This window comes from Curcuma longa, chromosome 13 (genome assembly GCF_044706935.1).
Source record: "Curcuma longa cultivar G26 ecotype Majalengka, Jawa Barat chromosome 13, ITB_CL_G26_1.1, whole genome shotgun sequence".
NCBI lineage: Eukaryota > Viridiplantae > Streptophyta > Magnoliopsida > Zingiberales > Zingiberaceae > Curcuma > Curcuma longa.
The window spans coordinates 9732015-9745096 of record NC_133873.1 but is presented as its reverse complement, the minus strand read 5'-3'; the positions used below and the strand labels follow the sequence as shown (position 1 = coordinate 9745096).

Sequence of the window (13082 nt, the reverse complement as noted above, 5' to 3'; positions counted from 1 at the left end):
CAGATCGCCAACAAACCCAATATTGGGTTTGTTTCCACCTTTTATACTCACCCAAAACTATCCAGATTTTCTCTAGTTTACAAGGCTCCGCCTCAATGGGTTTTTCACCTAGTAAAACCGGTTTTATTCAATTGGACCCTGAACCAAAGTTGTAGAGAATTGAATTATCTTCGATTTGGGTGATGGACCGACCCATAACTCCATTTGAGCCAAAAGTTATGTTGGTTCGAAGTTTGGTCTGTAGTTTGGGCAGAGCACCCTGCGTGGCCGCGGTTCAGAGGCACAGTCGTGCCATTTAGCATGGCCTAGAGCAGTCATCGTTCTATACACCATGAAGAAAAGTTGTAGATATTGAAGTTAGCTTCATTTTGAGGGGTTGAACGGCCCGTGGTTCAATCAGATCTGAAAGATATGCTCGTTTTACTTTAAGTCTGCAAAGCAGTCCAGAATGATAGGTAGACACGCCCCAGCACTTTCCGTCACACGGTCGTGCTTAGTGGGCACGACCTCGGGCAGGCGTGCCTCGGGAAATAGGCACATCCGTGCCTTTGAGGCACGGCTTGGCATGGTCACATCTCTGGAAATAGGCATGGTCGTGCCTAAGAAGCACGGCCTACACTTGGCGCGACTCTGGAATGAAGCACGGTCGTGCCTTTGAGGCACGACCCCAAGCTGGATCTGGCAACAACTGGGGCACGGTCGTGCCTAATAGGCACGACCCAAACACGGTCCTGCTCTGGAAGTGGGCACGGGTAGAGGCATGGGCGTGCTTGGTAGGCACGGCCGTGTTCTTCTTTGTTACTCCTTCTCCATTTCTTCTTGTTTCTCTCCATCATCAATAATGCATCGTTTTGGCTCTAAATCAGATCCTGTCAAGCAAAATATACAAAGAGCAGATCTCCGAGCAAAAGAGTAAAATATGCAATATAAAAGAATAAGGTGTGACAAAGTGTAGCATATGCAATAAATCGCAAGTAGATGAGCGTTAAAACAAAGCTAAAATACTATATATGATCTACGCTCATCACTACAGTAGGGACCTCGAGGAGGTATTAGATCTGGCCTTCTGATGGGTTTCGGATCCCGTATTCAACTCCGAATACACACCTACATCCATCAATAACGATCCATTCCACTAGAGGATCATTATTGCACTACCAATCTAATCCCCAAATTACGTTATGGGTTCCTTCTTATTATTTTATGCATTGCTCCCCGTGTTTAAGATATCGTATGTCCGTCAATTATCTGAGTTCACTGACAACTCAATAATCAACATTTAAGACCTTGAATAGTACCACTCATCCTTATTGTCAGCCGGACTAAGTCCACTTGCGAGATTTGACTTGACAATCCTTATGAGCTCTCCAAGAGGACATCATCAGCCCTACTGGGACACGGATTTCTTCTATAATTAATGGCACACCGTATAAATAGTAACATCTCCCAACTTACCGAGAATATTTGATCTGACAAAAATATCTCACCCTTTGGTAAATCAAAGTAATAATTACTAAGTATAGGTGCCCATTTATTACTGTTGAAGATCAAGAGATGGCTAGAGGGGGGTGAATAGCCTCTTATCGCGAATCGATTGATTTTCTCCTACACGAGGTTAGTTCGCAGCGGAAAATAGGAAAGAAAAACTAATAAAAAAACACACAATACAGACACAAAGATATACGAGGTTCGGGGATAACTTGCCCCTACTCCTCGGCGTGTGCGTGAGGTGGACGATCCCTTGATCTTCGGTAGATCACACCCCAGATGAATCCGGCTAGATGAAGCTCCTTCTCGGTGGAGTTACCTCTCCACAACCAATCTCAAAGATAACAATTAAGTGCAGAGATTATGAAAGAAAATGTTAAGGCTAACAGATAATGAACTTACAACACAGCCTCAACACTCAAACAAGCAGAAGTATCCCGAGAGCACCACCTCAGTTTGAAGGCTTCAAGCAAGAGCACTGAACACCAGCGAGCAGAGAACACACCAAACTTTCGTTGCGATTGTGTAACCTTCTCTTCTCCTTCACATGCCCTTCTTGTAGCTTCTTCCCTTCTGCTACGCCAACGGATACTGAGTCCACTGCACTGACTGACCAACCTGATCATCCTCTGCAGCTCAGAGTTCCATTGTCCGTTGTCTTTTACCTGAAAGCAAGGTGAAATCAACACTCGACAAACCCTGCACAAGGAAAGCAATCCCTTGACTCTTCTTTTTCTTCATCAAATTCAAACTCCATCTGCAAAGATCAGAGCATTAGCACAGAATCAATCAGAAATCAGAGCAGAAACCTGAACATGATCAGAGACATCTTAATCGATCAAACAATCGATTAAACATCGTAATTTTTTCTCAGTAAAGCGTGTAATCGATCAACCAGTCGATTACCCATGCTCTTAATCGATCACCTGATCGATTAAAGCATGGTAATCGATCAGATGATCGATTACTAGACGCTAATTCGGTTCCTCAATAAAACGTGTAATCGATCACCTGATCGATTACAGTTCACCATAATCGATTGTCCAATCGATTATGGTACGTTCTGTGAGTTTTGCCGATCGATTAACACACTAACGCTGGTCTCACAGAATGATCTGTAATCGATCACCAGATCGATTAAAGGACTGTAATCGATCATCTGATCGATTAACTAACTTACTCTTGGTTAATCGATTCACTGATCGATTAATCCAAACTAAACTTTAAGCCCAAGTCGAGACTTGATCAGGTTAACTTGGGTCTCACCTGAGCCAACCGCGCTGGATCACGTAATCAGAGAACAAGCTTCTAAGCCACCTCTGATGCTGATCCGGTCCGAAGATAGGCTACCATGCCTTCTCCGACCATAGTCCGGTACAGAGAACGAGCTACCGAGCCCTCTCTGACCTAATCTGGAGAACGAGCTACCGAGCCCTCTCTGACCTAATCCGGAGAACGAGCTACCGAGCCCTCTCCGACTCAATCCGGTCCAGAGAACGAGCTACCGAGCCCTCTCTGACCTAATCCAGAGAACGAGCTACCGAGCCCTCTCCGACTCAATCCGGTCCAGAGAACGAGCTACCGAGCCCTCTCTGACCCAATCCGTCATTGATCACTCTGAAAATGAACTTAAATCATTGTCAACATCAAAACAACAATCGGGACAAAACTGCATCAACAATTACATCGGGATTAAGAGTGCATAATTATAATAACAGAGGTCTTGTTCAATTTGCGAGTCAGTGTAAATCGAACAACCTCAATGGTCCTACTCAATACACACAAAGTGCACTAGTGTAATTCTACAGTCAAGACAGACAGTCACCGAATTACACTACAACTGTTCCCGATGGTTTGTCCAAAGTCATCTTGGTTGTGAACCTTAGTTTATAATTCACAAGGGACCGATAATCATGGTCTTCTGTGTCTCACAGACACCAAGTTATCTACAATGTAAATTAAGAGGACTTTATTGCAAAATCTACTATTGCAATCATTTGACCAAAACATGATACTTTATTTCATAAATGTTTATATACCAAAGAGCTAGTCTTTTCAGTATACTTCCTAACAATACCATCCTCAAATAAGTGGACAGGTTGAAGTCTCCAACAGAGAAATAAACAGATTTTGGAGAAAATTGTATCCCTAACAAGAAAGGATTGGGCGCTCAAGCTTGACGATGCACTTTGGGCTTATCGTACAGCTTATAAAACCCCCATCGGAATGTCTCCATTCAGGTTGGTATATGGGAAAGCATGACATTTACCAGTTGAGTTGGAACACAGGGCATATTGGGCAATACAACGTCTGAATTTAGTTTTAAAGGCAACTGGTGAAAAAAGGAAATTCCAACTTGGAGAATTAGAAGAAATAAGAATGGATGCTTATGAGCAAGCAGAATCATACAAAGAAAGAACAAAAAGATGGCACGATGAACACATTGTCCCAAGAGAATTCAAAGAAGGTGATATGGTCTTACAATTCAATTCAAGACTGAAACTCTTCCCAAGAAAATTGAAGTCAAGGTGGACCGGGCCTTTCAAGATCTTTAAACTTTATCCTAACGGAGTAGTGGATATATGGGATGAAGAATTGGGCGTAAATAAGGTTAATGGACAGAGATTGAAGAGATATTTCCTCAGGATACCTTTCCAAGAAAAGGAGGATTATCTACTCATCGAGCCAAGGCCACCGGATTCATTTTGTGAAAAATGAACGCCTCTTGTTTTCTTTTATTTGATTTTTTTGTAATAATTACTTGCATTCTGTTGTACAGGAATGTCAAGATGTGTAAATTAGGTACAGGTAAATAATTGGAAGACATGGCCATGTTTCTAGGTCATGTCTCTAAGACACAGTCGTGCCTCTCCCATGAGATGACTTGGACACATGTAGATATAACTTGAATCCACAAGACAAGAAAGCAGCTTGGGCTAGGTGTAACATAGTCAATCTAGTGGAGACCGACACATAGACTATGTCCTGAACCAAGCGGCTATAAGACGGTGAAAGGAACGAGGCACGTTTAATTAGAACTGCTGAAGGGTTTAGAAGATGTTCTGGAATCAATCATTGATTTTCTGATCAATTGGGGATCATAATATATAATAGGTGTCACTCATGATCGTTACGTAATTAATGGTTAATTACGGACGACCAATATAATCGAGAACCTATTGGGTCACACGTACTATAAATTCTATGAAGGACTTAAAATGAATTTGAAATTGGATTCTCAGAATGAGAGAAATAAAGTCTGGTTGGATCGGACAAAGGATAAAATAATAGAATTCATCTTGTGAAGACGAAATGAACGAAATTGATTTCGTTCAAATCGGAGGTCATTTGGTTATTGAACCAAATGATTTAGTTTTGAACCAAAATTGAACTAACTTAGTTCGGCTCATGATGGAAGAAGTTTTGACAGAACGGATGTGACGAGAAGCTTTATCTTGGGAAAACAAAATGAACAAAACTGATTTGGGTTAAATCGGAGATCGTTTAGTTAATAAACCAAGCGACTTAGTTTTAAATCAAATCGGACCAACTTGATTTGGTTTGAACCAAACTTGAGTTAATCGGTATATGAGTTTTGGGTATTGAGCTATGAGATGAGATTTTAGATTAGATCCAAACCTGATAAAAGATGTTATATGAGTATAACACAAAAGAAGGAATAAACGGTTGAGATCAAAATCAAATTTAATCGCAACCATTCAATTTTATCCATCTTTATTTATAGCTACAATAGTCCTAATAACCCTAAGTTAAAAACCATAACAGTAGCCGGCTATTAAAGGGTTATTTTGTGAAAAAAACCTAATTGCACGGCAAAACTGTAGCTTCTCAAAGGAATCGTGTTTCACCGCCTTCCTCCTTGCTCATGGCCGACGCGCACACCTGCTCAAGCCGAAGCCCTCCAGCACCACCGGTCGTTTGCTTCTTCCTCCCATGGGTGAGCAGTGCTTCTTCCTCCCACGGCTGAGCAGTGCTTCTTCCTCCCACGGCCGAGTAATGCTTCTTCCTCCCACCGCCGAGCAGAGCATCGTTCCTCCCACCGCCGAGCAGAGCATCGCACGATCCCACCGTCGAGGAGAGCATCGCACGCCCTTGTTTTGGCGGTGTTCTGCCTTCTGTCGGTCGGAGCTCAATCTTTGTCGGAGAAGCTTAATTGCCGAGGAGAAGTCTGTTTGCCAGAGAAGAAGGCTGATCTCTCTTCCTTCTCTGTTCTCTACCGCCAAAGCCCAATCTGACCTCTCTATTCTGCCATTGGATGATCGCCGGAGGAAGTTATCGCCGGAGAGGAGAATCTACCGGAGTTGCCACTGGAGAGCAGCCTCTGCCGGAGTTGTTGTCGGAGAAGACTATGCGGGAGAGGAGGTGATATTGTTCATGTTTGTTTGTGGGAGAAGAGAGGGAAGGTTGTTTGTATTACAGTTTTGATGTCGAAATCCGCTGTCCAATCACTAGAAATTATTTCCTACCATCAGATAAGTTTTCTGACTGTTACCAATCAAATTATGATCGTCCGACGATCATCTATCATCTTCCCAGGAGCTTACGAAGCTTCCGGAGATTATTCCATCTTTGTCGGAAACGTTTCGACAATTTATCCTAAATCGACGGTCAACGGTTGACTACAGAAACTGCATCGAAAATATGATTTTTGGTGATAGTTAGAAAGCCCCAAAACGATCACGATAAACGTTGTTGCATGATTTCCGGAATAAGACTTCTCTCGATTCGATCGTCATCGATCATCGGTTGGTAGCGAAGACGATGATGCGACTCGTGGCTTCTGAAGTCGTCCAGACGAGAATTTAACATGGATCACTAATAGAGGCGGGACTTCGATGAGGACCACTCGATTGATACCAATCCCGCTCAAACGTCATCGGAAAGGTTCGCGTTTAGAATAATTTTTATTATTCTAAAAAATTTTAATTTCCTGTCATGCCTTGTACGTTGTTTATTTCCTGCTTTGCATGCGTGTGTTGATAATAATTAGCTATTAATTATTTATTTATTTTCGCTGCGCACATTTGTGAAACGTGTTAACACGCGTGTTGCACTGAGACAATCCTAACAGTTTTTGCCTTTGCAATGGAACAAGTCTTGAGTTCATTACATATACATCTTTAGCTAATGGAAATTACTCTTCATCGTAGCTATATTCGTTAGTGTTGACTTGCTTATCAAATGAATAATGCATATCCTTTGCTAGGTCATCCTCACATACATCCCTTTCAATTTTCACTTCCATTCTATTATCGTTAAATTCTTGTTTAGTCCACATATCCTCAAAAAAAATTTCTAATCTTGTACTCATATGTCCTAGGTCATTCTTAAAACTAAGAGCTTATTCATTCAAATTGAATTTGTAATTAGTAGTCTCTCTAACAATATTCACCACAATACTAGAGGAAGTTGAAGATGACATATTAGCTGTACTCATATTTATATTTGGAGTAACAAATATATTTTGGTTCTCTAATTGTGAATCAATAGATTCCATCATAATGGAAAACACATCATTAGAAATTGGATTTTTCCTACAACGATACAATTAGAAATTAACTATATTGCAAACAAAAAATTCTATTAAGATTATGAATATTTCAAAAGCACACTAGCCGAGTAGATGAAGTCTATAAATCATAAAATGTGTATCTTCTTAAAATTGTACTATGACATTTTAAGGTTTATTCTATTATAAATAAGCAACTTTTAGATCATAAACACACTTAAATTTTTAATTCAAAGTGTTAACATCGATAAGATACAACTTTGAAAGGATAAAAAAAGATACAAGAAAGTCTAGATGAATAGTGAGTGAAAATAATTGATAATGTTAATCTATAAATAAGAAAAAGATATCTAAAAATTAGTAAAAAAATATACATGTCATTTGATGGATCAGAGTGAAAAGCTTTATTGTTGGTAGGATTTTAAATATCATTGATGTTGTGATAAGATTATTTAGAGTGAACAAGAAGATGTCATCGACATGATTGGTAAGAGTATGAACAAAAGTTTTGATGTTACCGTAACGCCTGTGCTTTAAGATTTTTCTAAAATGCTTGGAATTTTAGAGTTACTAAAATAGCAGTTACACCCTTCCTTTGAGCAACACCTCAGTTTTAAGGGAGCTTCACTTGACTAGAAAATTGGAACGCTAATCGAAAACAAGAACAGAGATATCGCTGCAATCGGAGCTGATCAGGAGGGACGTTACGTTTCGTCTGTTAGGACTTTGGTGGTCGGGAGAGACGTTTGTGTTTAGGAGTTGTCACGACATGGTGCAGACCATTCAAAAGTAGATAAGTTATCGCCCGTTGGGAGATGACATGATGTTTAGATTTAGATTTTCTCTGTTCGCCTTTTCAAGAAGAAGGTGTATCGTCGTGTTGTGTCGGACGTCGATTTTGATTCAAACACACGTTGCCTTTTTACGAAGAAGATGCATGTGTGATTTGAATTTGTCTTTTGGTTCGAACACAAATGATCGTTTGATGATCCAACGCAGAGGAAGCAAATAGAAAGTGGATACATGATTTCAAGATTTTCAAAATCATTTAAATATTTCAAAATTTTCATACGTGGTTTAGTAATTGTCATTAATTTTATTATTTTATTACAAAACCTAACTATTTAATTTTGCTTTGTTAGAGTTATTTAACAATTAAAAAATAAAAAAATAGTATTGAATAAATTTCATAGGTTGGTGAGTTTACATGTGAGTCTTATTCCAAAGTTTCAATATTCACCATCAAGTCTATTTATTCATATAATAAATTCGGCATCACTAATTACTTATTGAAAGAGTTAAAAGCAGGCGAGGCGAGGCATTGTGTCGATGACCTACTGTGAAAATCCGATTACTAGAAGGAAGGAAGAAAAAAACGTGAGGGGAAGTGAAAGGGACGGGGGAGGGGCGATACCATCCTCTATATTAATTGAAGCGATGGGGGAGGGGCGATTGCTTTTTGTATGCGTGGTGATCAAAGGCGAGGAGAGAGTCAACCGACATCATTTCTGGTATGCTCTCTCTTTCTCCCCTCTCCCTGTGATTCATGAGGCCTCGTAGCGTCGGCATGTGACGACTCCGTTTCCATCTTCCGCACCAGCTCCCGCCAGTCGCTGCGCCTCGATATCTCCCGTCCCGTCCAGTCTCCGAGTTGAGCTCCAGTTGCTCGTTGCGGAGAACATCGACTGGTTCAAGGTCCGATACAGCGTGCGTGCGCTCTCTCATCGCCGATTCTACTCGCTTTCTCTCCATCTGGACTGTTCTCTCTTTCAAGCTCTCTACTTTCTGTGTTCCGTGTTCTTCATCTTATCCTGTCCTTTTAGGTTACTCTCGCGTGGATATTTCGTTGTATGCCCTAGAAGCTTGATGAGTTTTGGAGGTTTGTTCGGCGGCCGCGGCGGCAGCAACGGCAGTGCCGGCGCTCGGATAGGGATGAATGATCTGCCTCACCGCACCTCCGCCGTCGTGTCGCAGCCACTGCTCGACACCGCTTCCATCTACAAGCCAGTGTTCCCTTCCCCTGGCCTCTCACTCGCCCTGGTATAGATTAGCCCGCTGCTGCTTGCTTATTTTGTGCTCGCGGCTCTACGCGACTTTGCTTTGTGACCCCCTTTTGGTGTTTCATTTTGACCAGCAAGCGAACACGGAAGGCCAAGGCGGCGACAGATCGAACCGGACTTGTGTCGCCAGAAATGCTGGTGGGGGCGAGGTGGAGTCATCGCTGCGTCGGAACAAGGAAGACGAGAATGAGAGCAGGTCCGGCGGAAGCGACAATTTGGGTGGTGTATCCGGGGATGACTTGGACTTGGAGCAGGAGAATCCCCGCAAGAAGAAGCGATACCATCGACACACCTCTCAGCAAATCCAAGAACTCGAAGCGTAAGCGTCGCCCCGACTTCATCACCAGTGCACTCTTCCAAACTCATTCTGTTTAATCATTTGGCCTGATCTTTCGATCACGCACGAGCAGCTTCTTCAAAGAATGCCCTCATCCGGACGAGAAGCAAAGGTCCGATCTAAGCAAGAGGCTGGCCTTGGAGACTCGCCAGGTCAAGTTTTGGTTCCAGAATCGCCGAACGCAGATGAAGGTGATTAATTATCGGTGTTTAATTTCTCAAATTCTGTTTTCTTGCCTTATTACAAGCTTGATGAGATCAGTTGCTGGTTTGAGTTAATCAGACTCAAATGGAGCGGCACGAGAACACGACTCTTCGGCAGGAGAACGACAAGCTCCGCGCTGAGAATTTATCGATCAAGGAGGCGATGAGGAACCCCATCTGCAACAACTGCGGAGGCCTGGCTATGCTGGGCGAAGTGTCGCTCGAGGAGCAGCACTTGCGGGTGGAGAACGCACGGCTCAAGGATGAGCTCGATCGCGTTTGCTCCCTCATCGGTAAGTTCATCGGCAAGCCTCTTTCCTCGTCGTCGGCTCTGCTCGCTCTACCCATGCTGAACTCCACACTGGAGCTAGCGGTCGGGTCCAATGCCTTCCCCGGTTTGGGCTCCGTCGCCTCCACGACCTTGCCTGATTTCACCGCCGGCCTGTCGAGCCCTCTCGGCTCTGTAATAACTCCCACGAGGAACGTGGTGGTGGGGGGAGGAGCGGATCGGTCGCATGAGAGGCTCGTGTACTTGGAGCTCGCATTGGCAGCGATGGATGAGCTGGTGAAAATGGCGCAGATGGAGGAGCCTCTTTGGATTCCGGGTTTGGACGGAGCCAGGGAGACGTTGAACTTCGACGAGTACCACCAAAACTTCCCTCGCTGCGTGGGGACCAAGCCCATCGGATTCGCGTCGGAGGCAACGAGGTCTACCTGCGTCGTCATCATGAACAGCTTGGCACTGGTCGAGACACTTATGGATGCAGTAAGCGATCAATTGGGCTGTCAAATCAAATTGAAAATCATTTAAATTTTGATCTCGAAAACGATTAAAGTGTGCACTCTACGTGCTGGCTTCATGAACAGAATCGGTGGGCAGATATGTTCCCTTCCGTGATTGCAAAAGCCACCACCACGGATGTGATCTCAGCGGGAATGGGTGGCAGCAGAACTGGTGCACTGCAACTTGTGAGTTCATAGCTAGTTTCTGATTCGTGCCTACTTGGTTTATCGAAATCCTTGCTAATTTAGTATTTTTTACTAGATGCAAGCCGAGCTTCAGGTTTTGTCACCTCTTGTGCCTGTCCGGGACTGCCATTTCCTTAGGTTCTGCAAGCAACTTGCGGATGGAGCTTGGGCTGTGGTGGATGTCTCCGTGGACGGAGTTAGAGACGGCTATCTCGGCGACAGCATGGGGTGCCGCAGGTTGCCTTCAGGCTGCGTGGTGCAAGACATGCCCAACGGTTATTCTAAGGTATCACAAACCCTCCCTCGACTCCACTCCCCTTCCCTCCCTTTTAGTTTCCCAAAACTTGCTTGCTTTTAATATAATTATAAGAATTCCATGTGCTAGTGATCTTCGTCCGTCGTTTTGCTTTTTTTTTTTTTTCCCCTTCAAGTCAAGGTCTAATCTCGTGCTTCCAAATCTATAATACAATCGGATCTCCTGCAGCCAATTATGTCTCAGTCAACGCCGATTTTTCCGTATAAATTTTCAGTCGGCTCTTTGTTTTCTGTAAATTAAGCACACGTCCATCCACGCTCATGGCTTCCCGTGCCTCTTCGCACTTTAGATGTTTCTCCTGCTGCTTGAGAACGCCACCCGATAAATTAACTCATCGTTTATCTTTGTTTTTTAGTTGAGAAGGCCAAAGCTAAACGCGATTTGCGTTGTTAAATCATTCTTAATTACTTGGCTTTCTCAAGCCCATCGCCGCTCGTTCCAAATTTTCTGCATCTTTGTTCTCTCTCGCTCTCCTCCGGTTGTCTATTCCTTGCCCTTTATGAAATAGTAGCCGTTCTACACCCACTGCGCCAACAATGCCAAATTCATTAGCATCCAAGATGCTGCATTTCGCAACGTGTCTGAGAACTGAATTTGTTACACAATAGTCAAACCATATATAATATAGCATTTGTTTAACTGGTGGCCATGGGGCTGGGGTCAGTTCAGGTGAGCAGTTAATTATGTGGAACAGAGTGTGCATTCTGGTAAAAAGTGTCGACACCGTACATTCACTCCAAGAGGCAGGGTAGGCGATAACGTGGGTTAGCAATGGCGATCAAAAATGTTATTGGATGCAGACGCAAACTGACGTGGTGTGCGCAGGTCACGTGGGTGGAGCACGCAGAATACGACGAAGCAGCGGTGCACCCGCTCTACCGCCCGTCGCTACGCTCCGGCATGGCGCTGGGGGCGCCCCGTTGGGTTGCCGCCCTGCAACGCCAGTGTCAATCCTTGGCTATCCTCATGTCCTCCCTTCCAACCGACGCCGCCAACAGTAAGTCACAATTTTCCGAAATGAACACGGCGGAGCAAATCGATCGCTGAAATTTGGTGGCGTTACGTTTGATGCAGCGATAACGCCGAGCGGGCGGCGGAGCATGGTGAAACTGGCGCAGCGCATGACGGACAACTTCTGCGCGGGGGTGTGCTCGTCTTCGGCGCACGAGTGGAACAAGCTGCGCGGGGGCGTCCACATCGGCGAGGACGTGCGGGTGATGACTCGGCAGAGCCTGGCGGACCCTGGCGAGCCACCGGGCGTGGTGCTCAGTGCCGCCACCTCGGTCTGGCTCCCTGCCACGCCGCAGCAGGTCTTCGACTTCCTCCGCAACAAGCAGCTGCGGAGCCAGTGGGACATCCTCTCCAACGGCGGCCCAATGCAGGAGATGGCGCACATCGCTAAGGGTCCTGATTCCAGCAACGCCGTCTCCCTCCTCCGCGCTAGCGTGAGAATTCAATCACCGTACCATTAATTCTCTCTTTTCATCCAAATTCACTTCTGATAATTGTCTTCTCTCTCTCTAGGCCATGAGCGCGGATCAAAGCAGCATGCTGATATTGCAGGAGACGTGCACAGACGCGTCGGGGTCGCTGGTGGTGTACGCTCCCGTGGACGTGCCGGCGATGCACTTAGTGATGAGCGGCGGCGACTCCTCCTACGTTGCCCTTCTGCCGTCGGGCTTCGCCATCCTTCCCGACGGCAACGTCGGCAAGGCAGTGGGGGGGTCGCTGCTAACGGTGGCGTTCCAGATCCTGGTGAACAGCCTGCAGCCGACGGCGAAGCTGACGGTAGAGTCGGTGGAGACGGTCAACAACCTCATCTCCTGCACCGTGCAAAAGATCAAGTCCGCTCTCAACTGCCATGCGTGATGTGGGGTGTTATGCGTCGAGTCAAGAACGAACCGCGCGCATGACAACAAGGACACTGTCAGTGCAGGTTCGGGTATTGACTCGCTCCGACTAACTCACACTCCGAATGTATCAAATCGATATCCATTAGTTCTGGTAGTTTTTGTTAATTAATATGACCTATATTAATCGAGTTTATTGTAGTTTGTTCTTTCGTTCGCGGTCATAATTAGCAAAAGCATTTGAGAGCAATTAACAGTGCAATTATGATTAGTAACTCTCCGATTATGATTAGTAACTCTCCGGTAACACATGGAAGAGAAGGGACTAT

The 13082-nt window shown here is 44.6% G+C and overlaps 1 protein-coding gene across 1 annotated transcript; it reads left to right on the top strand.

Moving 5' to 3' along the window:
- The first annotated feature begins 8884 nt into the window (after window positions 1–8884).
- LOC141844052 (homeobox-leucine zipper protein ROC5-like) lies at window positions 8885–12772 on the top strand. Its single transcript, XM_074732043.1, has 9 exons — window positions 8885–9058; window positions 9153–9397; window positions 9489–9606; window positions 9698–10384; window positions 10486–10587; window positions 10664–10873; window positions 11729–11900; window positions 11978–12348; window positions 12428–12772. The coding sequence occupies exons 1-9, from the start codon at window positions 8885–8887 to the stop codon at window positions 12770–12772; spliced, it is 2424 nt and encodes an 807-aa protein (XP_074588144.1).
- The last annotated feature ends 310 nt before the right edge of the window (window positions 12773–13082 follow it).